Here is a 15,955-nt window from a genome sequence, read left to right on the forward strand (position 1 = left end):
TCATCGCTATCAGTCACAGTAGAATCAACTGAACTTTAATTTTTTAAGCCTGCCATAAATTTCTTGACTAAATAAGTAAATGATTTAAAATATACTTTGTATATATAAAATTTTCCTATATTCTATACTCCACTATTTCATACTTTTTTTCCAACATTCGCTCATTAAATGTTTTTTTTAAATTTCTCATTTTTATTTTTGGTGAGACAATCGGCGGACCTATTTTTCTTATATTCCTTCGCTTTCCATGTCATTCGCCCTGCCGGATGTGTCTATCAAATACTCGCCATTTCGCTTAATTATTTTGACAGTCACATTCGTTGCTAAAAGACGACAATGGCGCACATTCCTTATGTGTCTGTACATTCTTCCATTTTCAGTTTTCTATGTTTTGTTGTGCTTGGGCAGAAACAATACCATTTTATGCACAATAGGAGTTGCTGGCAAAAGTATGCTTTGAAAAATGTAATGCAATAAAATTTTTTTGCTAAGCTCATTACTTACAATTTATTTAGCTCTATTACGTTCATGTGAATAATATGTGGCGACGTACGTACATAAATATTTTGGAGGCGTGTTAGTGAAAATTATTACAACAGCAATTACGTTTATGCGCCTAAAAGTGGGCAAAGTGCGTTGTGATGGGCACGCCATGCAACGCCTTTTTGTTGTCACATTTAAGCCAAATAAAGTGCAAAAATCAAGCAAGCCCATTATGTATGTTGAAGTAAATGATGAGTGTAATAAAGGGAAAATTCAGTAGATTCATGTAAGAATGCACATTCAAAAAGAATGTGCAAAATAGTGTATCTGTATTTGTGATTATTAATGATTTGTTGGGACAGAAAGTTGTGAAATATGAAACGTCCAACCGCAAGCTGGGCAAAAGTAATGAGTTGCAGAAAAAAAACAAAAAAAAAAACAAACTGGTCAGCAAATAATGAAAGGTTATAATATTATTAAGTACCGTAAAGTAGGGAAGGTTAAAATATTAATTCAACAGACGTTAATTGCGCAAATGTTTTTATAAATTATGTGATTTCGAAATATACAATAAAATGTTGAGCATCTCCAGAAGTCATTTCTGTATTAATAATTATAATGTTTTCCATTTATTTTCTATCTGCCCACCCATATTTCCAACTTGCAGTTCCTTCTCTCACTCAACCCCTCACTCAGCTCAATCCACTCCTCACACTTACCGCTTCAAATCAGGACTAGCCGTATACGGTGCCGAAACTTCCTTGATTTTCAAAACTATGATGGCTGTTGTGAAAATGCACGTAATATTGACAACCGTTAGCAACGAAGAGATGATGCCATTGACGAAGAACTCCGTCGGTAGATAGTCCGTGTAGAGGAATGGGTATGACGAATTGCCATTCAAAGCCTCGCCCTTCAAGTGCGGTATGCGTATGCCGGGATAGATTAGCCAAATGCAAGCCAATGCCCAGAAGAGACCCTAAGAAGATAGCAGGAAAATAGAAAATGGTAAATAGCAAATATAAGATACTAAATATTGAGAACTTAAAAATAGACACTTAAGGTGACAGAAGATTAATCAAAAGAAGCAAGAATTCTTAATCAATATAAGAAGAGCTCAGAAGAGACCTTGTAAATTCCATCTACAACACGGCATATAAGCTTAATATAGGTCAAATGAAAACTAAAAGTGTCAACCATAGTGAACTTTTTAAGAGATATACAAGGTTAGGTTAGATTATGGTGGTAGCCTATCTGCACTACCAACTCACTTAGACATTACAAGTCCGCTGTGATACCACTGTGCAACATGGGAGTCTCATTTATATATCTTCATGAAACCATTTTGCGGCATTTATGAAGTGCAAGAATGGTTAAATCCCCTCGTCGGACAGTTCCGTAATAGAATTGGAAAAGGATTGCCTAGAAAATCACCACTGATTTTAGCTGAGATTGGGCAATTGCAAAATAAGTGCTCAACTGTCTCTTCCTCTTCCTCGTCTCTACAATTTCTGCAATATTCATGGGAGAAATCTCCTAATCTCAAGGAATGCGTGCCAAATAGCCAATGAACGGTTTTACAAGCCAAGACCTTCGAAATATTCTCTCTTGAAAAGCTAAGCAGTCCCTGTGTCTTTTTCTTTCCTTCCTTTGTCTTTCTTTTTTATTTGCGACCACAGTAGCTTAGCTGTTATGCATGTATCTTAATCTCTCCCTGACCTATTGGTCTCTTAGATAATGGTGTTTTTGATTATTAGCTTGCTCCTGGTCTTAGGTATTCCAATGGTACTCCCATCACGAAGCAGTTGAAGAGTAGTATCTTTCCTGGCTAGCCCATCGACTTTGGAATTCCTCCTCAATATCTCTGTGCCTGGGCACCCAAATAAGGGTAACATTGAATATGACACTAATATCATTTAGGACTCCCCGGCATTCTTATGCAAACTTTGATCTTAGTATAGCCGCATTCATTGATTTAATGGCCGCCTGGCTATCCGAGTATATACAGGTATGCGCATTCAGATACATATCCACTTCTTTTATAGTAGACCTTCTGCCTGAAAGAAATCTGCAATAGTCTGGTAGTCGAACGGATAGTTCAAGTCCTAATTCCTTCGAAAATTCTCCATAACCAACCTTATCTTCCAGCTTTAAACCATCTGTATGGCGATTTGGTTTCCCCCTTCTCAATGACTTTGTTGTTTGCCACTCTCTTCTTGACGGTATGCTTATGTTGAAGAGTCTGTCGAAGGTGAATCTAGGAATAGACTAGTCCATTTCTTATTTGTGACTTTTCAAAGCATGCAAAATAGGAGCGTGGCCGGTCTTACCATAGCGCCATACTTTTAAGTCTATGTTCCAAGGTGGCGGTCACATGCTTCCCTACAAAATTTAGTACAGGCAAATTGATTAGCACTTTGAGCGCTTTGTTTGGGATATGAGTACAAACATTAAAAAAAAAAAATTGGAAAATGGAGTATATAAATAACTAACTATGCTTTCAAGAAGGCGGACTATGCCAGCTTGAATGTCTTTTTTATGAGACCCAATTGGACAGATTTATACCAGCAAGAATCTGTTGATGATAAACTGCGTTGCCTCTACAACATTATTCAGGAAGGTGTTACTCTATTTGTGCCGGTTTACTTCAGAAAACCCAGTAGATTTCCACGCTGGTTTTCTAGGGAATTGACTGAGAAAATCATCCTGAAAAAAGCAGCGCACACACAGTATAAAAAATAGAAAACCCAGCAAAACTACACACTCTTCAGTAACCTGAGACAAGAGTGCAAAAATATCTGCAACAAGTGTTGTAATGTGTATGTTGATAAGGTAGAAAGGTCACATTCCAGCATCCATGGTCTGGGATAATCAATCAGCATCAAGTGGCGTGGAGATCAGTAACTTATTTGCACAGTTCTTTAAAAGCATATATGCATATAGCGTAACCCTGGCACACTCACACCTTTACACGCAATTGGTAAACTTAAGTGACTTTGAGGTTACCTTTTATAATGTCTTCAAGCAACTGAACTCCTTAGATCCTAGTAAAGGTGCGGTACCTCATGGCCTACCGAATGCCTTTCTAAAGAACTGCGCCAATGGGCTCTGCGAACCGCTGGCACGCGTTCTCCAATCGTCTCTGCAGTGTGGTGTTTTTCCTACAGACTGGAAACTCTCGTACGTCAGCCCCATTCATAAAGAAGGTCCAAAGAATACAGCCACGAATTATCAGTCAATCTGCATTCAGTCGGCCTTGGCTAAACTTTTTGAAAAGCTGATCTTACCGCAACTCTCTGCTGACCTTGGTCCAATCGTCACAAGACAGCATGGCTTTATTGGTAGCCGTTTAACGTCAACTAACATGTTCGCCTATACCAACTATTTACTGAACTCACTGAGTACCAACACCTGTGTTCATAGCATCTAACTGACTTCAGTAAAGCGTTCGATCAAGTTATGGCCTCTGCGACAAAGAATTAGACTGGCTTAGGTCATATCTAGCTGGTGGACACATGCAGGTCAAAGTGGATTCGGCTAACTCTGGTGTTCCGCAAGGTTGTCATCTCAGTCCGATTCTTTTCAGCATATTCGTGAATGATATTGGTAACGACTTCAACTCGGAATACCTAATCTTTGCAGACGATCTTAAAGTTTATTGATCAATAACTAGTGTGCTGGATAGTCACAGGACGTCTCTCTACTGGTGCACAAGGAACAAACTGGATCTCAACTTTAAAAAGTGTATTGGGATGTTCTTCTCAAGATCGTGCACTCCCTTAGCTGCAGGGTACACACTCAATGGTGATAAAATAAGGGAGGTGGATGACATCAAAGACCTCGGTGTCACGATTGACACCAAACTAACTTTCCAGAAGCACATAGATGGAACAACTCAGAGAGCTTTTAAGATACTCGGATTTATAACTAGGAATAATAAAGACTTCAAGAACCCCTACTCGCTGATTTGTCTTTTCAAAACTCTAGTTCTTCCAATACTGGAGTACGGATCCATAATCTGGTCTCCATACACTGAAACAGGCATTACTAGAATTGAAAGAGTGCAGCGGAAGCTCTGCAAGACCTTAGCCTTCCGGCAGTCATTATCAACCGTTTCAGCTACAGAAGATATCTACATTCGGTACAACATCAACAGTCTGCGGGCTCGCCGTCGCATAACTGATCTGGCGTTCTTCTATAAAGTGGTAAATGGTATTATTGATGCCCCGGAAGTACGCAGCTCCTTCGAACTTGCCCCGGCTGGTCTCACTCTTAGGAATAGTCGTCTATTAAAAACAGTCGCTACCTACAAAAGCTACGTCTATCACGGCCCGTGCAATAGAATAGCCATCTTTATCATCATATTTCTTACCAGCCCTCTATAAATTCTGATTCTGTATTCTCTTTTTTATTTGTATGTACATTGCCGATTGGCGTTTGTTTTAAATAAACAAAAAAAAAAAAATATATACATTTTCTAGCAAATCTCCCTTTTCTAATTTTCAACCCCAGATCTCAGTTTAAAACATCATTTCTGCCATGCAAAATCGCCTTTCGACGTCAGAGACCTTCAAGTCGTACCATATGCCACCCATCTCCTTGCTTTTGTATGAAACTCAATGCTGTCGGCTGTATAAAAATTGCTGCTTGAGTACCTCCAGATGGTTGTGGAGTGATTTGCCTTTTTGCCTTGGGCGCCAGACTCTTTTGAACAGTGCCTCTAAATCTTTTTCTTCCAATTTTTTGCTTGATCAGACCGCAGGTTTGATATACCAAGTATTATTTTTTAAGGCATCGATACTCGAACTTGCATATTTTAAATGACGGATTGCGTACACAGCAAGCTTCCAACAACATTAGGGTACTCTCATAAGCACTTTTTTCGAATTGAAAAAGGAAAGTAAAACTCCCCGCAGTATTTGTGTATGCAAACAAATTTCAACATTTACATTTTAGTGAATTGATTCATAGAAACGAGTAAAGCCATACGCAGAACCATTGTCTGGGAAATACTTACTTGTACAATAGGTTCGAAGCTCTCTAGCACAACTTAAACTTACTCCTGAAAAATCTGCCATTTTAAAAGTTGTATATCATTACATCATTTTGAGGAAAAAGAAATCCATTATTTTCTCGGTAGATGGCAGTAGTGATCGATATCTCGTAAAGTATGGACCAAACAACTTAAAGTTTATGCTCCTTGTCAAGGTGACATTTCACATCAAAAAAAATTCGTTTGCTGTTTTTTGTTTGTTCCCTTCAATTGTGCGTTTTACATTTTACAGTTTTTCTTTGATAAATGCGAAAATCCAAGTCAGGCCGCGGTAATTGCGAATTCCTCGATTCCGTTGAGGTATTTTTGATATTAAAAAAAATGTCGATAAAATCATAGAAAAAATCGAAGTTCATGTTAGTGGTCGTAGCATCGCCCACAAGCTAAATATCGACCATAAAACAGTTTCAAACCATTTGTGCAAAAATGTTAACCGAAAATAATGGATTTTTTATTACCCGAACTAATATAATGAATGACCCAACAAAATGCTCCATTATTCTTTCAACCTTTCTTTCAATTAGTAGTATGAACAGATGCTTCATCCGCCTAAAGTCCTAATCTAATCTCATATTTATTGCATGTTTCCTTTTAAGATCTGCGAGAGCAACCATCTGCCAAGAACTCAAAATTTTCGACATTTGTTGGAGCCTATAAAAAAAGAAGAAAGTTTGAATTCACAAACAAAAAAGAAAAAATCTGAATAATCACTATCAGTTGCGCATTACTTGTTAAATAAACAAATTATGAAAATATTCATAGGTCCCATTTCGATCTGAATTCATGGTCATTTAAATTCTTTTGTTTCAGTCAGCTTCCTCAGCCTTTTTTATTGCTTGCTATGAAATATTTCATACCCTTAACGGTTGTGCCAAGAGTTTACTAAAATTATTCAGACTCATCATTACCAACGGCCATTTGTTTCCCATTTGTCTAGCATTCGCTGCCTGACCTGGTTTTTTGCCATTCGGTCAAGCGGCTGCCTGTAAATTTCAAGCACTGCCACCAAATAATTTCCTCGCCTTACCACCTACATAGAAGTGGGCATGTATGTATGTATAAGTCATGCTGTGCAAACCGAGTTTATTTCCCTTTTTTATATATTTATTTATATATTTTTATATTTATTTATCGTTTGCAAAATGTAAATTAAAATTGGAATTGAATGCTGCTGCCCATGTGGAAAAATAATAAAATAAGCCATAGACAAGTCTGTCGGCCTTCATGAAAATATATGCAACAAAATATTGTAGTTAAATAAATATGTATATATATATATATTGTACTTATATTAATACCTATACCTATATTAAAGTTGTTGGTGCATATTTTTGAGGCTTTACACAAAATATTTTAAATTTTATTTTTAAATACATAAATATAGAAATATGTATGTAGATTAACAGTATAGGTATGTACTCGTGTATGCACATATGGAACAATTTATTCACTGCTTTGCACTCTGACTCCAACTTAAATGGCTGCTCAACCCTTTTTACTGCTCACTTTTATCAGCCATTACCAACTTTCTACTACACAACTGTTGATAAATATAGATATATTTTATATTCCTGTGTATACATATATATTTGTACTTGTACGAGCTTGTCTGCCACTACGCAATCTGAGTCAGATATAACAAAAATTTCAATGAGTCGCTTGTCCAGTCACATAAATTCTCGACTCGTCTTATTTGTCAAGTGATTTGTGTGCGAGCGAAAGTTTTTTGCACGCATAGTATTTTCTGTTAAAAATTTTAGCTGATGAATTTTTTTGGGAAGGAAAGTCTTAGCCAAAACAACAAAAATAATAAAAACGTGTACGTAAGCACAGAGAGTAATTGAATGGTTTGAATTAGTGGCTGCAGTACAACATACGATAAAAAAGAAAAAAGTTATTTTAGGATTTTTTTAGATGACCTTTTATAAATATATTTTGGGCTAGTTTTTTTGTGGAAACTGGGTTTTAAGTGAAAACTGCCGGTTTTCGTTATAAGATCTGAAAAGCGAAAGCCCTGCGTACAGTAGTGAGAATTGTATTATAAGAATGCGTATTAGTCTGTACAACGTGGCGACAATCATATTTGACACTTATGAACTAAACAACTACAGTACAAAAATAGTCAAGTCATGGGGCGCCACTGAAATAAGATAACGTAAATGGAGATGGCTTTGCCATACCCTACGCATAGGTTGCACTGAAATCAGCAGACAAACGCTGGACTGGAACCCCCAAGGACAGCACAGAAGAGGCAGACTCAGGGGTTCTTGGCGACGCTGAATCGAAGAGGAATACAAAGACGTGGACAAAACAATGAGCTGGCAGCAAGTGGAAAATATATCCATGAATCGTACAAAATGGAAAAAATTTACTTTGACCCTCCGCAACAGAGAGGAAGGAATGATGATGATGATGAAAGGAGCGCCTTAGGAAAAAAATAATGATTTCCACCACTCCAAAATTGTTTATGAAAATTTAACAAACTTTTGGATAGCCGAAATATGAAAGAAGAAATACCTTTTGTCACTCAACTTAACATTTTTCCTAAAATCATATCTGCCCACCTTTGGCTAAAACCACAGAAGTCGAGTTAGCATTTTAAAGTTCTTATGCAATATTATTTAAACTATAATCACTGAAAAATTTACAACAATAGCAATGAATATTGCGGTTAAGAAAATGTTTAAGGTAATAGCCCGGTGTGACGGGTTCAAAACATCAAATTTTTTTTTTACATTTTTCGGAAGAAAAACATCTTAAAAATCTACTATAAAAATTTCAGACAGAAATTTTAATTATTTTTAAAGTTATAGCTAAAATAAGAGAGCGCGCCACGCGAGAAGCAGCTGCTTTAAAACTTTAAACGCGTTTTGCTCAAAACCATGTTTTCGAAATTTCGGGGAATCACTGACTCAAAACTATTCAACCGATTTGCCGCTATTCCAGACAAACATATCTAGATCCCGGACCTTTAAAACATTTAATTTTTTAATAATAAACTATTTAATTTATGAAGAAAAAAAATTAGATTTTGAGAACTTTTTTCACAAGTCCACAATTTTATTTTATTTTTTTTATGTATATTTTAGGTTCGGGACCTAAAATAAAGTCTGCAGAATAATAATCTCTTTGAATTTTTTATTTCAGATGACTTTGGAAGGCTGCGTGTTTCCCCGAACCAACTCATCTTTTTTTTAAGGACTCCACTTTGACGTCAAAAATTTTTAATTAATATAAAATTAACTTTATAAATTTTTTTTTATATACTTCAAAAGACCAATAAAAACATGTAAAAATGATCGCATTTTATTTTCTTTTGAAAAAATATTCATGAAAAAACGTCGAAATTGCGGTCGTTACACCGGACTACTACCTTAAGAATATTTTTGATTTAAATTGGCATTCATTACAGATAAATTTGGTTGAAAGCATGGATCGAAGATTCTCTATTGAACTAAGATCTTTACAAATACTCGGCTATTTGAGAGTTGGAATATCTCAGGGCTCCAGCAAATTCGCTAGCCCCCTTGGGTCAGTGTAACCGCTAAATTATGCCGCTGAAAAATAAACTCAGGAACAGAAACTTCTTTCTCAAAAATAACCAAAAATCCTCACAATTAATTTATCTGTAAGCAAAGTAAATCAGCGTAAGATTTTACTTTTTACTACCAAAGGAAATAAAAAGAAATTGGCTTTTATTCATTAACACATGCACCCCATGCATGCGTCTAACACTTCCTAGGGTATCACAACACATAAACACAAACGACGGACTTGTTCTCATTAGACTTTATTCAGCGCTTTGAATCGGCATTGCATAACATTTTTTGTTTTTCGAGTAGGCAGATGTAAAAGCCGAAATAATCAAAAGAGCAGATCGGGGGTCACTCAGAAATTAGTATAAAAATTTTTTGCATTCCTTCCTACCAAAAAATCTGTTTGTATCTGGTAAGGATTATCATTCAGCCATTTTTCTTCTAGAGACATTATTCCATCAGTGTAAAACTTTTGTGGTTTCTCGGCGAAAAACTGCGACAAGTAATTTTCACAGGCTTCTCTTGAAGCCAACTTTACTCCATTAAGGGAGTTCTGCATTGACCGAAACAAATGGTAGTCCGATGGTGCAGGGTCAGGGCTATATGGTGGATGCATCAAAACTTCCCAGCCAAGCTCTCCATCCACCATTAGTCCGATGGTGCAAGGTCAGGGCTATATGGTGGATGCATCAAAACTTTCCAGCCAAGCTCTCTCAGTTTTTGCCGAGTCATCAAAGATGTGTGTGGCCTAGCGTTGTCCTGATGGAAGACGACGCCCTTTCTGCTAATCAGTTCTGGCCGTTTTTTTTCGATTGCTTGCTTAAATCTCATCAGTTGTTGACAGAAAAGGGGTGAATCAATCGTTCGAGCAGGCTGGAGCAGCTCATAGTGGATGATTCCTTTCCAATCCCACCAAACACACAGCATAACCTTTCGAGGCGTCAATCCTGGCTTTGCGACCATTTGTTGAATTTCACCACCCTTGTACCATGATCTTTTTCGCACATTATTGTCGTATTTGATACACATTTCGTTTCAGCAAAGAATCGCAGATGTTAATTCGGTCCATTAAATTTTTCACAGACAATTCATGTGGTACCCAAACATCGAGCTTCTTTTTGTAACCAGCCTTTTTTAAATGGTTCAAAACCGTTTGATAATGAATGTTTGGTGCCTTGGCGATGTCATGGCAGCTTATGTGACGGTCCTGGTCAATCTTTTCCATAATTTCATCGACTTTTTCAACGATAGGTGACCGGAGCGAGGTGCATCTTTCACATCGAAATTTCCAGAACGGAAGCGAACGACCCACTGTTGTGCTACACGAACTGATACAGCATCGTCTCCGTAAACTTCACAAATTTCATTGGTGGCTTGCGCGGCATTTTTTATACAAAAATTTCAAAATATAGCGAATTTCTTCATTATTTTCACTCATTCTTGAACAGCTATAACTTTTTTTTAACTTCTCCGAACTTAATTTTTTTTTATATTAGTTAAATGAAGCTTAAAATGTCACCTTTCTAACACCATATCATATATGATACGATGTGATTGGTAGCACTGGAGATAGATGAATCCAACGACATCTATTGACAAAATACGAAAAGACTTTTTCGACTACCCAATATACTCTAAGAAAAATTGTATGGTGGAGGTGTGAAACCCAGTTGCCAGTTCTGCTTAGTTTAAGTAACACTTCGGTTTGGAAATGTGTGTTGGCTGTTCTCAATTGCATACCGTCGCGTACATTCCTACCATGAAAAGTTTGTAATATAAGGAATTTCCTAATAGAATGTTTAGAACCTCTACTGATATGACTTGGTATATTATTTTTATTTTTTTGTTTATTTTTAGTCCATACGCACATATCCCTCATTTACTTCAATTGTTTCATTATTCAAAAAGCCAAATTGTTGGGAAAAACGGCTTCAAAATTTTTAATTTACCATGACTCCCTAAGTAAAAGCTAAGACATATTTCCATGTTATCAGATAGTGTTTAGTGATATTGCCATTCATTGATAGGTTATTTTTGCATACTTATTTAATTTTTTTAAATTTTATTTTTTTTTTTAACTTACAAAGGCTATTTCTTCACTTGCATTTCATCTAAGTTTTCTGTCTACAATACACCTCATAAATTCATTAGTCACTAAACAAATACATAAATTAGCCCAAACTTAAATTAGTTATTCCAAATTGTCTTAATTCATTAGCCACTTAAATTTCTACAATAACCAGGAAGCATTTGGAACTACGGAGAGCAGCCGGCTAAAGGAAAATTTGAAGTTTCCCTTACATGGCTGCAGAGATTAGGCTAGCAAATGCAATTTGTTGATTAATTTGCAACTAAGTAGCAACTGAACAAATGGGAATCAGTGAACGAGTAACTTTGAAACGCAGTCTGAGCTTGGCCAAAAAACTTCAATGTCATAAATCTGTTGTAAAGTTCGCAGAACGCACCAAGTCTAGAGTGCCGATTAAATAAGCAACTTTGCGTCACTGGTAAATAGAGATGGGGTTCTGGCGAACAAACTGTGGTGAATGGGCAAAAAGAGAGCTGGGTAGGCGATGGAAAATTCTGCATAAATTTTATGTTGATATGTATGCAAGTGAAGGGTACACCACCCTCGTTTGCATGATAGTTGTATGGTGGCAGTGGCGTGGCACCAGTGGCAACGTTGGCGGTCTGGTTCATGGTGAACTTGAGCGCACGATTTTCCTTGACTAAGTAGCAGCACAAGACACTACTTTGACTCATTACTCATTTTGATCTAGTTTTAGTTGGATTACAAATAATTTTGAATTATTGGCTTGTCGTTGAATAATCATTTATCATGTGGCAGATTGAAAGGAGTGCAAACGCCTTTCGCCAAATAAATGAAAGTGCGGAATTATGCGAGGGAAGCTTTGCGAAAATATCTGTTTGTTTGTATTTGTGTGAGTAATATGCATGAAGTAAATCCCAGAATTTAATGTGTGAGCACAAATGATTGTTAGAGAATGACTAGTTGTGAAGGAGGGAATACGCTGCGGCTGTAGTACTACAAAAAGTTCTCAAATCGAGTGCGGCAATATCTTGAAAATATATGAAAATTTACGTGCGCTGCACTTATTTGGAAATATTTATAGAAATTGAGTTATTTTTTTATGGATATTTTATGAAAATTGGAAGAAATTTAAAGAAAAAAATTGAAAAAAATAGATATTTTATGAAAATTGGAAAAAATTAAAAAAAAAATTGAAAAACATTTTTGAAAAATTACCTTCGCTAATAGAAAATTTTAAGCTTAAGTGGCTTGCCTAAAACTGCTTAAACAATTTTATTAGTGGAATCACCATTGGGATACAATTAGTTTGCGCTCAAGTTCTCGCTGTAATTACCAATGTGATGAAACCACTTCGCCACGCGTCTAAATGATAAAGTACTGCGGAAGGCTGCTGATTCAATTTCTGTTAGACAGCCAAAGAAGTAAGAGATTAGACAGCGATATCGCAAGAGTTCCCATTAGGCAGTGCCCGGTGAGTATACCAACCACCGCACTAATAGAATGCTATTCAGTACTGATTATGGACTTAAATCTGTGCTCGCTCCTTCTAGACCAAACTTGTCTGGTTATCTCACCAGTAGACTCCGTGGTCCATATACCTTTTCCAGAGCTTGCTTGAGGAAAAAGCGATGTGGAATTGGGCAGGACTGAAAGCTTTAAAATCAATTATTCTCTCTTTAAAGGCAATTCTCATTCGCGTTGTAATTTTCAGGATGTCTCTGTGCCTAGGAGACCAGGCTACGTTTGTCGTGTACCGCATAGTCAGTTCATTGGCCAGCTTAATTGCCACTTTGGAAGAAGTGTTAATGCACTGTACAGATGTTACGGCAGCTCGCCTATTAGCGTAGATAGTGATAGGTTGTGCTGCAATAGACGATTTCTTGCCCCACAACGCAGACTCTTTTATAGCTATTAACTCAGCTCCAAAGATGCTGCAGTAGTAACTTAGCCGTAGATTTCAGTTCATCTGCAGCAATTCGGAATGGAGTCCACCCCCAACCTTATTACTTTGTATGGAGGCATTAGTTAAGATAGCCGCTGAGGCTTAAGTCAAACTGGAATAATTTTGAAATGAAACTTCTTAAGCGTCAATGCGAGAATGGAGAGTAAAATTTCAAGGCCATGCAACGTTTCGGACATTTTCGTTCCGCGAGAGAGAAAAAAGATATAACGTACAGGATACTTATATTCTAAACATTTGCATTTCATGGAAAATTTACTATCCAATTTTCTCATATATGTTCGCTTTCACGTCAAGTGTTCCAAATATTTTGGACATTATCGCCAATTTTTATAAAAATATTGACTTGAGTATAATAACGAGTAAACGGAAAAAAATTAAATAATTATAATTAGAAAAATAAAAAAATTATCAAAATAAAATATCCTAAAAAAAATACTTGAGAAGAAATAGTTTTTTTTTTCATAATATTTTTGAAGTTAAATACTTAAAAAAAATATTTGAGAAAAAATTATGTCTTTTTGTTTGTGTTTCTGAAGTGTAATACCACGGGATTTTAATATAACATTCTTTATTTTTTTTAATATTTGAGAATAAAATAGTAATTTAAAAAAAGATTCCTTTTTGTCTTTTTTAGTCTTTTTCCCTTAACATTCTTTTACTTTGTTTTTAATAATTAAAAAAAAAATTTAGAGACATAGTAATTATTTATTTTTTTTTTGTTTTTTTAGAATTTTTGAAATAAAATGTATTTAAAATATTTTTAAAATTAAAAAAATTAGAAAAATTATTAAAAAAAATAATAAGAAAAAATCTTTTTTTTGTTAATGTTTTTGAAGTGAAATTCTTAAAAAAAAAATTTGAGAAAAAAATATTTTTTTTTGTTAGTGTTTTTGAAGTGAAATACCATGGGCTCCTTTTAGCATTATTATTTTTTTTTTTAATATTTGGGAATAAAATAGTAATAAAAAAAAATTTTAGAGACATAATTATTATTTTTTTTGTTTTTTGTTTGGGAGTTTTGAAAGAAAACATCTTTAAAATATTTCTAAAATGAAATATTCTTTTTCTTCAAAATGTAATATACTTGAAATATATTTGACAAATATTTGAAGAAAAAAGTAAAAAACAATTTTTTTTTTTAATTTCAAAATTTTTTTTCAAATATTTTTTTCAAATATTTTGTTTGTTAATGTTTTTGAACTGAAATATTTAAAAAAAATATTTGAGAAAAAATTCTGTTTTTTATTTGTGCGTTTAAAGTGAAATTCCTTTTAACTTTCTTTTATTCTTTTTTTAATAATTTGGAAGTAAAATAATATTAGAAAAAATTAGGGATATAATAATTTCTTTTTCCTTATTTAGTGTCTTTGTTTGGTTTGAAATGGAAAACTTTTGTTAATTTAAAAAAAATGTACTTAAACAAATTTATTTGAGAAAAAACATTTTTTTTTTTAATTTTTTGAAGGTTTTTTTTTAATCACTTTTCAAAATCAAAACCACCCCTTCCCCGGGATTTTCTTGTTTTTCAGGGTAATTCCTGCAGGTGGGACTCCTATAACTTCGCGAGTTTTATTCAATATTAACCTCGCATTTTTCATTCATTTCAGCAGATTTTTCGGAAAACATTTTTAAAACTAATTTTGTTTTATATAAATCCCGATGGTTGGAGTTAGTTTCCAATCATAAATCTTAATATTTTTTCATAAATATTTTAGCGAAAGCCTTAAAATATATTAAATTTTGTTAATTCGATGGAAAATCAGTAGCTATTTTTGTATTTGGTATGGAGAGTACAGCACCCTAATATACTTATATGTATATGTACATTAAGCATACACACATACATATCTTGTTTATCATAACTCAAAGGCTGCTTTGATAACGTTAGTAAATTATTAAATTTGGCAAGACCGTCTGCTTTCACAAAGGCGGCATACTTTCAGAGATACGCTACTCTCATCGATCCCGGCCTACATTTCATGGCACCTAGATTTCTTTCGATCCTATAAGGAAATTTCAAAGCACCGAATTACTTCTTAGTATCCAATTTCGTAATAAGGAGTTTTGCAGTACGTGCAATAAGTGCGCGCAATCGCGTTCGCTGTACAGTGGTCCCATTTGAGAGAGCTACAACTGTAAAATTTTGGGTGCATTACTAACTTAACTTTGACTTTTAAACATAAGTTGCTACATAATTCAAAAACTCTTTAAAATTGTTAAAATTCGTTATCAAAATCAAAGTTCAATTCGCAAAAGGTTCTTTGCGCTGGGTTCAGGATGTAAATTATCATCACTGGCAAGTCCCATTTCGACTAAAATAGCTTTATAAATAAATAATATTGTCTTATTTCGAGCCCAGAATTCACGCCATATTCCACATTTTGAAAAATTTACTACTCGATGTAGATTTTAGTCTCTTATTGCTTCAAAAATGCGCGAGGACATTACGCTCATTGTAAATGGCGACCGATATTGGACGATGATAAAAAGCTCTTTAGTGTACTGGAATGCATGATATGAATCCCACAGACATGGATTTTCTACAGAACGACATCACTAGTCATAATCCACCGAAAACATTAAATTTGTTGGATGAGAAGTTCAATAACTTCATCATTTCGCGTGGCTGAAATATCCACTAGCCACTTGGATTGCGTGAAACCTCTGGCCCATGTTGATAAACCACAGGCGGCTCCCACGCTGAAGGCCAATATAACTAAGATTCTTCATAAGTCCTTTGCGTTCAGTTTTTGCGCAGCTGTTCTCCAAAAGACCACTGCACCATTCAGTCCAGAGTTCAAGTGCTCTTAATAAAAGGATTTATAAAGCCTTTCTAGGGCGGAAACGAATAAGAGCAAATGAAGCTA

General features: G+C 35.2%; 1 protein-coding gene across 1 annotated transcript in view; it reads right to left on the bottom strand.

The window, feature by feature from the left end:
- LOC129249266 (uncharacterized) overlaps positions 1-15,955 on the bottom strand; it is a 207,860-nt gene that overhangs the window by 49,540 nt on the left and 142,365 nt on the right. The window contains exon 10 of the mRNA XM_054888975.1: positions 1,203-1,462. Within this exon, the coding sequence (XP_054744950.1) occupies positions 1,203-1,462 (260 nt within the window). The remainder of the gene's footprint in view (positions 1-1,202; positions 1,463-15,955) is intronic.

The sequence above is a fragment of the Anastrepha obliqua genome, chromosome 5, assembly GCF_027943255.1.
Source record: "Anastrepha obliqua isolate idAnaObli1 chromosome 5, idAnaObli1_1.0, whole genome shotgun sequence".
Classification (NCBI taxonomy): Eukaryota; Metazoa; Arthropoda; class Insecta; order Diptera; family Tephritidae; genus Anastrepha; species Anastrepha obliqua.